This window comes from Sminthopsis crassicaudata, chromosome 4 (genome assembly GCF_048593235.1).
Source record: "Sminthopsis crassicaudata isolate SCR6 chromosome 4, ASM4859323v1, whole genome shotgun sequence".
NCBI classification, from domain to species: domain Eukaryota; kingdom Metazoa; phylum Chordata; class Mammalia; order Dasyuromorphia; family Dasyuridae; genus Sminthopsis; species Sminthopsis crassicaudata.
The window spans coordinates 464,339,303-464,355,095 of record NC_133620.1 but is presented as its reverse complement, the minus strand read 5'-3'; the positions used below and the strand labels follow the sequence as shown (position 1 = coordinate 464,355,095).

The 15,793-nt window shown below is 45.2% G+C and overlaps 1 protein-coding gene across 1 annotated transcript; it reads left to right on the top strand.

Moving 5' to 3' along the window:
- The first annotated feature begins 1,854 nt into the window (after positions 1-1,854).
- On the top strand, positions 1,855-3,627 carry LOC141540278 (RNA-binding protein with serine-rich domain 1-like). Its single transcript, XM_074264094.1, has one exon. The coding sequence runs from the start codon at positions 1,885-1,887 to the stop codon at positions 2,731-2,733; it is 849 nt and encodes a 282-aa protein (XP_074120195.1). The 5' UTR covers positions 1,855-1,884; the 3' UTR covers positions 2,734-3,627.
- The last annotated feature ends 12,166 nt before the right edge of the window (positions 3,628-15,793 follow it).

Sequence of the window (15,793 nt, the reverse complement as noted above, 5' to 3'; positions counted from 1 at the left end):
GGAGGGCGAGCCTGGCGCTTACGCCGCTGAGATTTCCTGGGGTATCAGCCCGGGGCAGGAGGAGACATTCGGGAAATAGTTAAATGAGCAGGAGTTGAGATAAGGAGGCGTCAGGAGAAATCTCCACTTGCTAAACAGGGTCATCGTCCCGACCGTAACAAGCACAGAACCCCAGATTCAGAGCCAAAGGGACATACGGGGTCCTCTTGTCCACCGTCACCCCCACTCTAACCCATGGAGAAACCGAGGCCCGGAGAAGGGAAATGGACTGGCTCGGGGTCACACAGGTAGGAAATGGCTCGCAGTCCAACCCTGCCCAGTCTCTGACACCCGTGCTCTGAGCACAGCAGGCCAGCGGGTGTAGGGAGCTCCTGCAGAGGTGCCGCCACCGTGGGACCCACAAGGACTGCCCCTCGTGTGGACAATGCCCTTCTCCAGAAAGGCTCCGTCACCTGAAAGCTCGCCACAGCACGCTGGACTTCATTCTTCTGCCCTTTCCCTTCACTGTCTTTCACTCACATTCCGTCTTCTCCAGGAAACCTTTAACACTTTAATATCAAATAACATGATATGACATAATTAATATACCTCCATTGCCGGCCCTCTTTACACCAGCAGATCACAAGGTCACAAGCCCTGAGGGACGTCCTGATCCAACTCTTTCATCCTTTGACAGATGAAGAAACTGAGACCCAGAGAGGGGAAGGTGAGGAACTCAAGTTCATGAAGCAGTAAATCTAGGCCCTTTGGACTCTAACTCTAGTGGGCTCTCCACCACTATGCCAATCGTAAATGGTCCTTTATTAAAATCCATTTCATTTTTGGAAAAATATTTATTAAGCACCTACTGTGTACACTCCTCCACGTCCTGGGAGATACACAGAGTTTAGATAAGAGGCAGTCCCTTCGCTCCTAGAGCCCATGTTCTAGGTGGGAGATGACTCACCAATGGCTCTAACCCATGGCTTATTACTGATGCTCTGAACTCATTGGAACCAGGTTCCATCTTGAAGCCTTCTCAAAGTTCATGTTCTTTGGTTCATGCCACTGGGAACTAGCTGGCACCCAGGGGATCTAGTTGATAGATCGAATGTCGCCTCAGACACTTACTAGCCATGGGAACCCGGTCAAGTCCCAACCTTTGTTTGCTTCAGTTTCCTCATTTATAAAGAAGATCATAATACATACTTCCTTGGATTGTTAATCATTTGATCTCTTTCTACCTTAATTTCTCCATCTATAAAATAAGGATAAATGTAGTACCTATCTCTAGGGTTGTTAGTCACTTAGCTTCTTTCTGCTTTAGTTTCCTTATCTGTAAATTAAGGATAACAATAATAATATCTATCTTTTAGGGTTGTTAGTTTAGTTTTCTTATCTGTAAATTGGGGATAATTAATTTGTTTATTTCTAAAGCATTTTGAAAAATTTCTATTGCTATAAGCCAAGTATTTTATTATTATTATTATTACTATTATTACTATCTGACTAGTTACTAGCTCTCCTTAAGGATATTCAGTCCCCCAGCAAGCAGTCTCCTGATCCCCCCCCCCAGGCTGGGGTTAAGTGACTTGCCCAGGGTCACACACCAGGAAGTGTTAAGTGTCTGAGACCAGATTTGAACTCGGGTCCTCCTGAATTCAGGACTGGCGCTCTCTCCACTGTGCCCCCTAGCTGCCCCTGTGAAAAATTTTTAAAAAATCATTTTTAACTCATCCAAGTTCATATCCCCATTGAAAAATATAAATGGGTCTCTGGGGGAGGGTTTTTTTTTCAATAGTATTTTATTTTTCCAAATACATGAAAAAATAATTTTCAACATTCATTTTGGTAAGATTTTGTGTTTCGGGAGGAACGGGCAGCAGAGGCGCTGGACTTGAGAAGATGGCTCCCTCTCCCACCAAACGTAAAGATAGAACAGATGACAAGTCAAAGGATCGGTCTGAAGATAAAGGGGCCACTAAAGAATCAAGTGAAAAGGATCGTGGAAGAGACAAAGCTCGTAAGAGGCGCAGTGCCTCCAGTGGTAGCAGCACCTCCAGGTCTCGATCCTGTTCCACTTCCAGCTCTGGCTCTAGTACTAGCACTGGCTCTAGTAGGGGTTCCAGCTCTTCTTCTGCATCTAGCCGGTCTGGAAGCTCTAGCACCTCCCGAAGTTCCAGTTCCAGCAGTTCCTCTGGATCTCCAAGTCCCTCTAGAAGAAGGCATGACAATAGGAGGCAGTCCCGTTCCAAATCAAAACCACCTAAAAGGGATGAAAAAGAACGGAAGAGGCGAAGTCCTTCACCCAAACCCACCAAAGTACATATTGGAAGGCTTACTAGAAATGTGACAAAGGATCACATCATGGAAATATTTTCCACTTATGGGAAAATTAAAATGATTGATATGCCTGTAGAAAGGATGCATCCTCATTTATCTAAAGGCTATGCATATGTGGAGTTTGAAAACCCAGATGAGGCTGAGAAGGCATTGAAGCACATGGATGGAGGACAGATTGATGGTCAGGAGGTAACAGCCACTGCAGTGCTGGCCCCCTGGCCCAGGCCCCCACCCAGACGATTTAGCCCACCCAGAAGGATGTTGCCACCACCCCCAATGTGGCGTAGATCACCGCCACGAATGAGGAGAAGGTCCCGATCTCCTAGGCGCAGATCTCCTGTCCGCCAACGATCACGCTCCCCAGGCCGTCGGCGCCACCGCAGCCGCTCTAGCTCCAATTCTTCCCGATAAAGCAGGGCAGCGCTCACTTTGTAACTTAAATTTGATTCAATACAAACAATATTGGAACATTTGTACTGAGGGTAGGGGAGAGAAAAAATGGGAACCAAGCACTGACTAGCAAAGGTTTAATGCATTGGATGTCTCCCTGTCCTTGAAAGCTTCTAGACAACAAATTTAATTGATTTCTTGGGGCTGATTTTGGCTCACAGGAATATTGAAGGTTCGGAATTGCAATCTAAATACTTTTTTTCTGGCCCAAACAGAACGCTCAGCTGTTAACTTCTGAGAAAATCAGGAAAATAGCAGAGCCAGATCAAGCAAAGAAAAGATCAAGATGCTGAAGCCCTGTCCACCCCAAAGAGGCAGTGTTTTGTGTGTGTGTGTGTGTTTCCCCCCCCTTCTCCCTAAGTAAATTTTTGACAAATATGAAGACTTGATGCTTGCTTTTTGGCCAGGCTGATGTCCACTTTATCTCCTGCTAAAGCGAGGCCAACAATCAGTCTGCTGCTTTGAAATTTTTTTTCTCCTGATTTTGAGGTCCAGAAGACCCTGGGAAGTATGGATTTTTTTCATTTCACTCCTTACTCATTGCTGTAAGTGGTTCTTTACACACACCAGTGACCACCTCTCTCAAAAATTAGTAAACAGATTATAGGCCAACCCACTGGTGCTGCCTCATCAAGGAGCCAGCCCTTTGAGGCTGTGGCCTCTTGAAAAACTAACAGGTTAATTTTGCAAATGTAAATTGCATTCTTGGCTTTTATTGTACAGTTGATACTAGAAAATTTCTGTTGAGTTTTGTATCTTTGTAGTATTTTAGATAATGTGTTTGTACTTTTGTTGTGTAGAATGGAATAAAATCGTATTGAATAAACCTCAAGGGTTGAAATATGAAAAAAAAAAAAAAAGATTTTGTGTTTCAATTTTTTTTTCTCCCTGGGAGAGGAGTTCTGTGGACCCAGGTTAAGAAATACTTCCCTAGGACACTGATACATTGTTGGTGGAATTGTGAATACATTCAGCCGTTCTGGAGAGCAATTTGGAATTATGCTCAAAAAGTTACAAACCGTGCATACCCTTTGACCCAGCAGAGTTACTACTGGACTTATATCCCAAAGAGAACTTAAAGAAGGGAAAGGGACCTGTATGTGAAAGAATATTTGTGGTAGCCCTCTTTGTAGTGGCCAGAAACTGGAGACTGAGTGGATGCCCATCCATTGGAGAATGGTTGGGTAAATTATGCTTTGTGAATGTTATGGGATATTACTGTTCTGGAAGAAACGACCAGCAGGATGATTTCAGAGAGGTCTGGAGAGACTTACATGAACTGATGCTGAGTGAAATGAGCAGAACCAGGAGATCATTGTATACTTCAAAAACAATACTACATGATGCTCAATTCTGATGGACGTGGCCCCCTTCAACAATGAGATGAACCAAATCAGCTCCAAAAGAGCAGTGATGAACTGAACCAGCTCCACCCAGCGAAAGAACTCTGGGAGATGACTATGAACATAGACTTCCCAATCCCTCTGTTTTTATCCGCCTACATTTTTTATTTTCTTCACAGGCAAATGGTACACTATTTCAAAGTCCAATTCTTTTTATACATATATTATATTTAAAATATATTTTAACATATATAACATGTATTGATCAACCTGCCATCTGGGGAATGGGTGGGGGAAAGGAGGGGAAAAGTTGGAACAAAAGGTTTTGCAATTGTCAGTGCTGAAATATTACCCATGCATATATCTGGTAAATAAAAAATCATATTAAAAAAATACTTTCCTAGGTTATCCGAGGTGGCTGTCCGGGGCTTTAACATTAATTGTTGATAACCCACTTAATATTGAGTTCATACATGGCTCTCTTCAATAGTGAATTGATTCAGACCAGCTCCAATTGTTCAGTAATGAAGAAAGCCATCTACACCCAGGGAGTGGAAACTGAGTGTGGACCATAACATGGCATTCTCACTCTTTTTGCTGTTGTTTGTTTGCATTTTTGTTTTCCTTCTCAGGTTGTTTGTTGTTTTTTCTTTTTCGATCGAATTTTTCTTGTGCAGCAAGATAACTGTATGGACATGTATACATATCTTGAATTTAACATGTATTTTAACATGTATTGGAATACCTGTCATCTGGGGGGGGGGAGAAAAGTTGGAAAATTACCCATGCATGTTTTGTAAACAATTTAAAAAATTAAAAATATATATAATAAAAACTGTGCCAAAAATATTGAGTTCACAAATTGCGTATTTAGGTTTAGAAAGAAAAAATGTGACTATATTATATCACTTGATTCTTATCACAGCCCTGGGAGGTAATATTTGTATTTAGCAGAGTTTGGCATACAGTAGTTGCTTAATCATTGCTCATTCTCTCCTTGCTGTGTTTGCTCTCTGAGGCTCTAGAAGCTAGTGTAGGGCTATGGGGGGCCTGGGAGGAGGGGCTTCCTCAGTCTCCACCCTGACTGTGCTCCTGGAATTCGAGGAGACTACAATCAGTAGGAAGGGGGTTGTGGGGTGGGGGGAGCTCTGAGGCTGAGAACTTTCCAAGCTTCACTGGAAAGCAGCTAAAATGGGGGCCCAGGGCTGGAGTAGGGGCTTACCAGGGGACAGAGGCTTGATGTTAGAGCCTGAGACTCAGTCCCAGGGCTTAGTCCCAGAGACAGGGGGTTCATGGCTGGTATGAGAAAGGGAGAGGAAGTTAGTGTGGGGCCGTGGCAAGGCTCAGGGGTGGATTTGGAAGCCCAACGCCAGTGGGTGGTGGAGAGAGGGGGAGCTCGTGTGGCTGAGAAGGGCCCAGCGCCAGGAAGAAGACCTCAGGGGAGACATGGGAGCTCAGCACAGAGATCAGAGCTCAGTGATGGGGCCATGGGGGCTCCATGGGGGAAGAGGAGCTCTAAGAATGGAAAGCTCTATGGAGGGCCTGTCCCAGGTCCTTCCACTGCCCTCACTCTGGGCAGGTTCCCAGAATCCGGTACAAGGTGTTATTCTCTGGATCGTGGGAAATGCCATCTCAGCCCTGATGCTCCTTCCTACACCAGGGTCCCCAGGGCTTTGGTTGAAAAAGGATCCCTCCTTTGAGCCGGTCCTCTTCCTGAATAACAAGGCCTCTAGTGCTTCCCATTATCCCAGATCAGTGTGGGGCTCCCTCCTCTCTCTGGGGGTGGGGATGGGGGCTCAAGGCTTCTCTTGGCTTCCCATGGGCCTGCTCAGTGAGGGGAGGCTGGCTGAATTCAGCTGAATCCATAAAGTCCCATTCCACCTTCCACCCCCTCCATCACCAACCCTGGAACAGAGAAGTGGCAAAGGAAGAAAAGGAACTTCTAGCCTCGTGGAGGATGGAGGGTCTCACATAACCCTCCGTCCTCCACGAGGCTAGAAGGACCTCAGCAGCCATTCAGAACAACTGTTTGAAAGTGAGAAAACTGAGGTTCAAAAAGCATCACAACCAGCAATGGAGGGCCTGGAGCTCCCTCCCATGTCATCCTGCCTTGGCTCAGCTGTACCTGGGCACGAGACCACCAATGACCCACAGGCAAGAGGCAGCGTAGGGGAATGACTGGGAAGGAAGGAGGTTTGGGATTAAGAACGGGGGGCTCACAAGCCCATGGAGCACCAGCATGCTCTGCAAGGATTGATGGGAGGAGATGGACGAGAATCTCACAGGTGGAGAAGGCGTGATGGGCTGCAGGGAGAGAGGGAGAGAGACCCCCCCAGCTCTGGAGCACAGATCCCCGCCCCAGCCCCTCCACTACCCCAAGGCTTTATCAGAGGGGGTTTGAGCTTGGGATATCTCTCAATAATATCTTTGGCATTTGACCCCGCCTGGTTTCTCCTGGGAAAAACAGAATTTGCTCCTGTCTAAGTCTCTCTCCCCCCACTCAAAAAAAGTGAAAGGTCCCTTGAAAACTCAGGCTAGTGAGCAGTAAAATTCACAACCCTTGTTGGCAAGTCTGGGGAAGTACACGGGGCTCGTTCTTGAGAATTAATGCATAAGATAGAATGCAGAGTTACTAAGGAGACCAATTTTATTGAAATGCAGTCATCAAAATATTAATAAAAAAAATTCTCCAACCCCAAGTTAAGAATCCTTGGAAAACACGGGTGGGCTTTCCTCCCCCCAAACAAAATCCAGGGGACACACACAGGAGCCCATAAGCAGATGGGACAGTGATCACTCTGCTGCCTTCCCAGGTGCATCCCTCAGCCATGTATTAGCCCTGGAAGGCAAAATAACTCAGGATCCACAAAGAATTGATCCCTTCCCCCTCCTCCAACCCAGCCCTTCACAGAGCACACAACTCACAGCGTCCATCCGCCACAAGCTCGGATTTGACTCTTGCGCACTCCCGGCCCCTTTGAGATCTCCTTGGCCTTTTTGGCTCCGGAGCTGACTGTTGCTATTTATTATGGCCATGAGCTTTGCGGGAATGAGGGCAAGGGAGGGCGGCTATCACTGACAATCCCCATCCACTCTCCAGAATTAGCTCCTGCGCTTCTCTCCAGCAACTAGCCTTTCCTTGCTTCCAGCTCTTACTTTCTTTCTCTCTATTTTTTTTTTTTTACACTTCATTCATTTCCTTGTAACAATTCTCCCACTTAATAATTCATGTTTTATTTCTCTCTCTCTCTCTTTCTGTCTCTGTCTCTCTGTTCTCTCTGTTCTCTCTCTCTCTGTATCTCTCTGTTCTCTCTCTCTCTGTATCTCTCTGTTCTCTCTCTCTCTGTCTCTGTTCTCTCTCTCTGTGTCTCTCTCTGTTCCCTGTCTCTCTGTCTCTGTCTCTCTTTCTCTCCTCTCTTTGTCTCTCTCTTTCTTTGTCTCTCTCTCTCTTTCTCTTTCCCTCTCTGTCTCTCTGTCTCTCTATCAATCTGTTTCTTTCTGTCTCTCTCTGTCTCTTTCTCTTTGTATCTCTCTGTTCTCTCCCTCCCTCTCTCTCTCTCTGTTTCCTGTCTCTCTGTCTCTGTCTGTCTCTCCTCTCTCTGTCTCTCTCTTTCCTTCTCTGTCTCTCTCCCTACCTCCCACTCCTCCCTCCTCCTCCTTCTCTTTCTTCTTCTTCTCTCTCTCATTCTCTCTTTCTCTGTCTCTTTCCATATATGTATATGTATATATATATATGCAAATACACATCACATATATGTTATATATACACAGAGAATAATTGGGCAAAATCAGTGTGCACTTCACTATAGGTCACTTCCCATATCCATATAATCCATAACCTCTTTGCCATGAAAGAAGGAAAATATGTTTCATAAGCCTCCACGCCTCCCTTAAAAGACCAAGTCTGAGGGAATATGTAGCTCAGGTGTTAACTTCATTGGCAGCGAGGCGACAACTGAGCAGTGAGAGACCTTGAACTTCTTCATGAAGGTGGGACTGATCCAGTTGTGTCCAGGACAAAGTGAGCTCACCGCCCGGCTGAGGGCTGGCCCAGGCAAGGGGATTTCACACCCCATTAAGTAGATGTCTCTGAGCCAAAGGGAAGCCCCCTCACGGGCCACTCTGGCCCCTGGCACAAGGTGTTTCCTACCCAGCTCTAAGACAATGTCTGGTACATTCTGTAACATATATATATATATATATTTATGTGCGTGTGTGTGTGTGTGTGTGTGTGTGTGTGTGTGTGTGTACTCCAGGACTTTCTAAAACTCAGAATTTCAGAAGAGAAGGAGGGACTTCCCTCTTGTGGGAGTTCCCCATGTCAATGGCATCATAGGCCCTGGGCCAGCTCGGTGGCCCAGTGGTCAGGGCACTAACTTTGGAGTCAGAAGGACCTGAATTCAAATCCAGACTCAGACACTTCCTGGCTGTGTGACTCTGGGCATGTCACTTAACCCCAACTGCCTCGAAGAAAAAACCCGACAAGACCAAATCAGGCCAAGACCAAGTCAGGCGGGGTCCCTGTCCCTTGGACCACACATAAGGATTCTTGACTTAGAAAACCGCCTTATCGCTGATATTTTCCTTCATTTTGGTAGCTAGAATTTAATCTGTTTTTGCCCAGGCTTGGTGCAACGGCGGCCAAGAGTCTGACTCTGCCTTGGGCTGGGGGCAGTGGCTACCGCCTTAGCAAAATGTCCCCGAGTCATGACATTTAAGTCCTACTTTAAAAGACACGTGGCCCCGCCCAGGTGTCCAAGCTCCCCGGGCCCGCTGGGCAGTGGGCACAATGGGCACTGGGCTGGGCAGCGGGACCTACCTGGGCCCCGGGGGGAGGGGGGCCGTGACCCCGGGAGCTGCCGGGCTCTAGGCCGAGAGGGCGTCTGGGAGGGCAGCGCTCTGAGGGCAGGGCCCTGGTGCGGGCCGGACAGGTCCGGGACAAAGCTGACATCAGCGGGCCTTGCCCTAGAGGCTGGGGAAGGGTCCCGTTGGCAGACCGCGGGCAGAGGAGAAACAGCTTTCCTCGCCCTCCCCTCCTCCCCTGCCCAGTACAGGGCGTCACCCACCGGGAGAGTCCCCTTGGAGGGGAGCCCTGCCAGGCGAGGACCGGCCAGGAGGCCGGGCCCCGAGCCTTGGGCATGATTCACCCCCAGGGGGCTCTTAGTCAGGCCGTGGGCTAGGGATGGGCACGGGACGGGGCAGGAGCGCAGGGAGAAGGGCGCCCCCCCCTCCCCGCCCCTCCAGGAGGCCCGAGGAGAGCCCCCTAACACTCTCCCCACAGCCGCGCTCCCGCCCCGGGCCCCAACCTGACTGTATTTGTTTATTTACTTTGGAAAAGGCCCCGAGCCCGGGCAGGAAATGGGGCTGATTCCATGAGGCTGCTGGTCGCGGCCGGGAACAAGGAGCCGCATTGTACGGCCCGGCCCGGCCCTCCCTCCACCCTGGGCCTGCCTGCGGGAGCCCCACCGAGGGGGATCGGTGCGGGGGGATCCTGCGGGGGAGAGAGGGCCGGGCCGGGGGGGCGCGGGGAGGGGCCGGGACGAGGGGCTGCCAGTGAGCGGAGCCAGCCTGGCAGAGGAGGCTGTGCGGAGGGAAGCCATGAAAGGCCCTCTGTCTGTCCGGGCGAGGGGCCCGGCCCGGGGTTCCAGCATCCCTGCAGCCCCCTCCCCCAGCCCAGGGTAGGAGCCGCGGAGGAGCCGGGCATCCAGGCCAGGGAGAGTCCGCTGGGGAGGAGCTCTGAGCGCGCAGGGCCACATCCCGGCCTGCTCCCTCCCTCTTGTGGCCCCTCCCCAGCCGGTCTCTCTCTGGGCTTCAGCCCCCCATCAAGGGCCAGGCCCCCACCAGCGGAGGGACCAGCTGCCATTCTCCCACGGCCCTCGGGACCGTGATTCCGGGCCTTGTGATTCCAGGCTAGGACAGAGCCGCGCTGCCTTAAGTGTGTGTTGGGGGGGGAGTCCTCTTCACTCTCCAAAGCCCAACACCCCAGTTCGGATGGCTCCTCCCGCGCCGGAGCGCTCACCTGGACTTGTATATATACATACTCTGGAGCAGCAGCCCTAAGTCAGGAGGCCCTGAGCTCCAGTCTGGTCTCAGATACATTACAGGTCCATGTGCAAGTCCTTTAAGTCACTTCAAGTCACTTCATCCCAATTGCCTCAATAAAAAAAAGCAAAAAATAGTATATATATATATATATTTTTCTGATAAGTACCCAAATCAGAGAGATATAATTAGCCAAATTTGGTTCTTTAAGAAAAAAAAAAAATATATATATATATATATGTACATATATATATATATTCTGATAACTGTATTTCAGTATAATTACTTGAATTTGATTTTAAAATATGTATATACATATATATGCATATATATTCTAATAACTGTATTTCAGTATAATTACCTGAATTTATTTAAATATATACATATATATATTCTGATAACAATTCAATATAATTACCTGAATTTGAATTTAAACTATATATATATATATATATATATATATACACACATATATTCTGATAACTGTATTTCAATGAAATTATTTGAACTTGTTTTTTAAATATATATTCTGATAACTATAATTCAATATAATTACCTGAACTTATTTTTATATATATATATATTTTTTTTTTTTGTAAAATATGGGCCAGCTCCCTGGAGGGCCTCAGGGTCAGCCAGAGTCAGGATAAATCAAAGTCCTTGGTCTTTAGGGGGAGAAGTGAAGGAGGCAGGAAAGCTGCCACGGGACTTGCCAAAGACGAAGCCTGGATTCTTGAATCTGGAGTCTCCAGCCTCTCTCCTCCTTGTCCTGCCACCACGTGACTCTGATTTCCCTCCCCCGCCCTCCAATCCTTGCCTATGATTATCTTACTACCAAACATTCAGGAAGCACCAATGGAAGGAGAGCCATCATCCAAGTACATGTTAATAGAGCCATTGTCTCACATGGACTAGGTAACCTTAAGTGCTCTCTTGTCTCTGATAACTAATTCAACATAATTACTCGAGCTTGGTTTTATATATATATATATATATATATAAACTGTATTTCAATAGAATTACCTTTCTTTTTCATCTTAAATATTTTATTTTATGCATTTAAAAAGCCTTCTCCTGGTCCTGTTAGGTGGTACACTGGGATACAGCACTGGCTCTGGCGTCAGAAGGATCTGAATTCAAATCCAGCCTCAGGTACTTAACTAACTTATGTTACCCTAAGCAAGTCACTTAATTCCAATTGCCTCAAAAAACAAACAAAACAAAATAAACAAAACCACCTTACTCTTGGAAGGGTTCATAGGCTGCACCAGACCATGACACACCAAAAGGCCAAAACCCCCTGTCACCTGTTAGAGTGTAACCTCCTTTTAAATTTAATTTATAACCCCATTTATTACCATATCATATATATATAATACTACATATAATATAATAATAATATACTACTAATAATATAACAATATAATATGCTGATATAATACATATAATACCATTATAACCCCAGGGCTTAGTACTTGCAACATAATAAGCAGTTAACAGGTCCTTTCTGATTCATTCATTCCCTCACTCTGAACCACTATTTGAAAAGAAATTTCCTGCCACCAGATTCCCACCAAAGGGCCTATGTCCCCATGCCATCCATCACTCACTACCTATGAGGCCCAGGGCAAACTCCTCCTCCCATCCACTCTGGGCCTGGCTCCTCTTTTGTAGAAGGAGGGTTGGGACCCCTGGGCCCTTTCCAGCTCTAGGACCTTGAACCCTTCCCTCACTGCCTCTCCTCTCTCCTCTCAAGAGCTGAGAAAGGACAAGTCTTCCCTCCCACACGCTGGTTTTTGGCTAGTTCTGCCAGTAGTCACAGGTGATTAACCCTCTCTCCAAGGTTATCAGGGTTTGATCTCCATGCCAATCAACTCACCTCCCAGAGAATGGAGCCCATTTGTCAGAGGGCAAATTGACCCTGATCCAAGAAGCTCTGAGTGCTAATCCAGACCATCCACCCAGGGATCCTCTCAGGAAAGGGCTCATCTCCTATCTGGGCTACAGACAGACCCATAACCTTGATCACAACTTGCCCTCCACCTCAGCCTGGCCTCTGACCCTAGTGGGCACATGGAGCCTAATGACATTGCCACAGACGACCCCCTCACTCTAATCCCAAAGCTAGTTTTTTTCAAGGCCATTAATCATATGAGGAAAGAGTCTTACCTACTGTCCCTCTCCACTGATGAAAATCCAACCTGTATTCAAGGTTTCTCTTATTAGAGCCTGAGAGCTAATTTTTGTAAGGAAGAAATGCAACAATAGCCTTACAATCTGCTTTTATCCAATCAAAATATGTGTTCTCATGCTGTCCTTCTCTCCCAAAAACCAGATTCTAATGAAAATGGAATAAAAATTTAAAATGGAGACCCGAAAATCCTAGAACAGTTTCTACCTGTCACTTCACTTTCAGCAAGTTCTTTCCCCTTTCTAGGCCTTGGTTTTCTCATTTCTAAAGAGAAAATTGGACAAGATGTTCCCCCGAATCTCCAGCATATTTTAAAAATTAGAATATAAAATTATGAAAGGAATATTTTACAGATTTAATCAAGCTTCACATGTGAAGATCCTTATTTATATAGAAGATAAATTATCAACATACAACTCACTTTACAAAGAACTTTCCACAATGTTATAAGTTTCCTTTGTTCTGGATTTCCTCTTTTGTGGCCACTCTACACCAGACAGATCCCCTGAAGGGCTGAACTTTTAGCATTCTTGCTTATGAGCCCCCACTGGTGTGTTTCCCCTTAACAAACTGCCAGTAGACTTAGTTTTTAGTAGGAGCATTTACTAAGATTGTCTAGTAAGAATAGTTGGTATATAATAATGAATTCCCTCTTAAAAGCCCAAGTCGTACTGTACCACAAATATATATATACAGATCCCCGGGAAGAACGGATTCATATGTAGAGTAGAAAGATAGTGAGTCACGGATGTAAGATACACATGTGACAAAGGAGCAACTCACAGCTTCTTTCCTGAGTCCTCTCTATTGTAAGAGGTCATTTTCCTTGAAGTTACTTCTCTCTATGGGTGATTTTCTTTCCAGTGTTTTCCTCAGTGTATCACTTTGTTTTAGTCGTCTCCTATTCTTCCCAGACATAAATGGTCTGCTGCTAGTTCAGTCTCTCATTTGACATGATCAATTGGAGACAGAGAGAGACAGAGACAGAGAGAAAGACAGAGACAGGCAGAGAGACAGAGAGAGAGAGAGAGAGAGAGAGAGAGAGAGAGACAGAGAGAGACAGAGAGACAGAGACAGAGAGAGAGAGAGAGAGAGAGAAAGAGAGAGAGACAGAGAGACAGAGAGACAGAGAGACAGAGAGACAGAGAGACAGAGACAGAGAGAAAGACAGAGACAGGCAGAGAGATAGACAGAGACAGAGACAGAGAGAGAGAGAGAGAGAGAGAGAGAGAGAGAGAGAGAGAGAGAGTGAGAGACAGAGAGAGAGACAGATTCTCATGGACTCAGACTTCAAGCCTCCAAACTGAATCCTCTACCACTGAACTAGTACTGAAATTCTTCTAACTTTTTAAAACCCCCAAAGGCATGGTTAGTTTGTTTGGTTAGCCAATTAACTATTCCTTTCTTGACCCAATTAAAGAGGTTCACACCTCATAAAGAAATAACGGGGTATAAACCATCTTGTTTACACATTTAAAACTCCAAAATACTCTTATACTGATTAATTGAGGTGAGGATGTGGAAGTCCCTCCCTTATAGTTAAAATCCGATTTTATTTGACAAGATTTTACAGAGAGTGCAGAGTTGTGGGTAGGGAACTAGACCCAGGTGACTCTGGAAGAGAAAGTAAGGCTGGTGACTTCACACACTTAAATCCAATTTACTTCGTGTCATGGCCTCAGCTCCCTGATATCCCGCTCCTATTCAAGAATAAGGGACAGATCACAACAATAGCCAGAAGGAACTAGGCTCAAGTCCTATCTCTTGACCTGTCGTGACCTGCACAACACAGATGGGCTAGTGGTGGTTAAAAATAAGGAGTCGGGGTTGCTGATAATTCATCAGAGCGATTTATTAAGAGAAATCATTCTGCTTCTATAGCTTAAAACCATATGTTATTATGAAAGGCATTGTTCTGTGACTAGCCCTGGTTTCTGTTTTCTATGATCTAACTCTCTGAAGTATGTTGTTAGTTCCTAGGGACTCAATCTTATGTAAAGTTCACCATGCCCCAGTAATTGGGCCAGGACCTTATGTTTTCCCATGATTTCAAGCTTAAATGCACTCTCGATTAATCTTAGGAGGAGGGGAGCAGGGTACAGAAGTTTCTAGCTTCCTAGGAGTTCTCTACATTGATCCACACAGGCCAAGTGGACCTGAGAAAGTCACTTAATGTCTCAGTACACTAGGCAACTCTCCTAAGAGTATAAAAATTACAGAGAAGTTGCTAACTTGCATTGATGGAAGGAGTTTCCTCATCTGGGAATTCCCCATGCAGTGAAATAAACAGTCCCGTTCTTGTCCTTGACCAAAAAAAAAAATAACATTTTTTAGTTTTCAAATTTTTTTTCAAGTTTCAAGTTCTCTTTCTCCCTCTAGCTACTATCCCACCCACTGAAAAGTAAAGAAAGATGATATCGATTATGCATTTGGAATTATACAAAAATATTTCCATATTTGCCAGATTTCATTAAAAAAAAAATAAGAAAGATAAAGTGAAAAAACATGCTTCAACCTGGGGAAGTCAATTAATGTCTCAATACACTGGGCAATTCTCCTAAGAGTATAAAAATTACAGAGAAGTTGCTTACCTGCACTGATGGAAATAGTTTCCTTATCTGGGAATTCCCTATATCTGTGAAATAACGGGTCCAGTTCATAGCCTTGACAAAAAACAAACAAACGAACGAACAAAACAAAACAAAACAAACAAACAAAAAAAAAAAACTTACCTTTTTTAGCTTTCAAAAAACTTTTGAGTTTCAAGTTGTCTTTCTCCCTCTAGCTGCTATCTCACCTTTTGATAAGTAAAGAAACATGCTATCGATTATGCATTTGAAATCATACAAAAATATTTCACATTTGCCAGATTGAATCAAAAAAATTAAGAAAGATAAAATGAAAAAACATGCTTCAATCTGCATTCAAGTTCATCAATTCTCTCTTTAGAGGTGGTTAGCATTTTTCATCATGAGTCCTTTGGAATTTCTAGTGATCAGAGGAACAGAGTTTTTCACAGGCAATCATTATTCCTATAATGTTATTACTGTATACAGTGTTCTAGTTCTGCCGATTTCACTTTCCCTCAATTCATATAAGTCTTCCTAGGTTTCTCTGAAATTATCCCGCTTGTCATTTCTTATAATACAATAATATTCCATCAAAATCATATACCACAACTTGTTCAGCCATTCCCCAATTTCTGGGCATCCCCTCAGTTTCCTTTTCTTTACCACTACAAAAAAGAGCTGCTATAAATATTTTTGTACATATGGGTCCTTTCCCTTTTTCTTAGACTTCTTTAGCATACACCTAGAAATGGCAGAAGGTATATTGAGTATAGTTCCAAAACGTTCTTCAGAAAGGTCAGACCCATTCCCAGCTCCACTAACACGGCATTAATGGTGTCCCTGCTTTTCGATATCCCTTCCAACATCTGTCATTT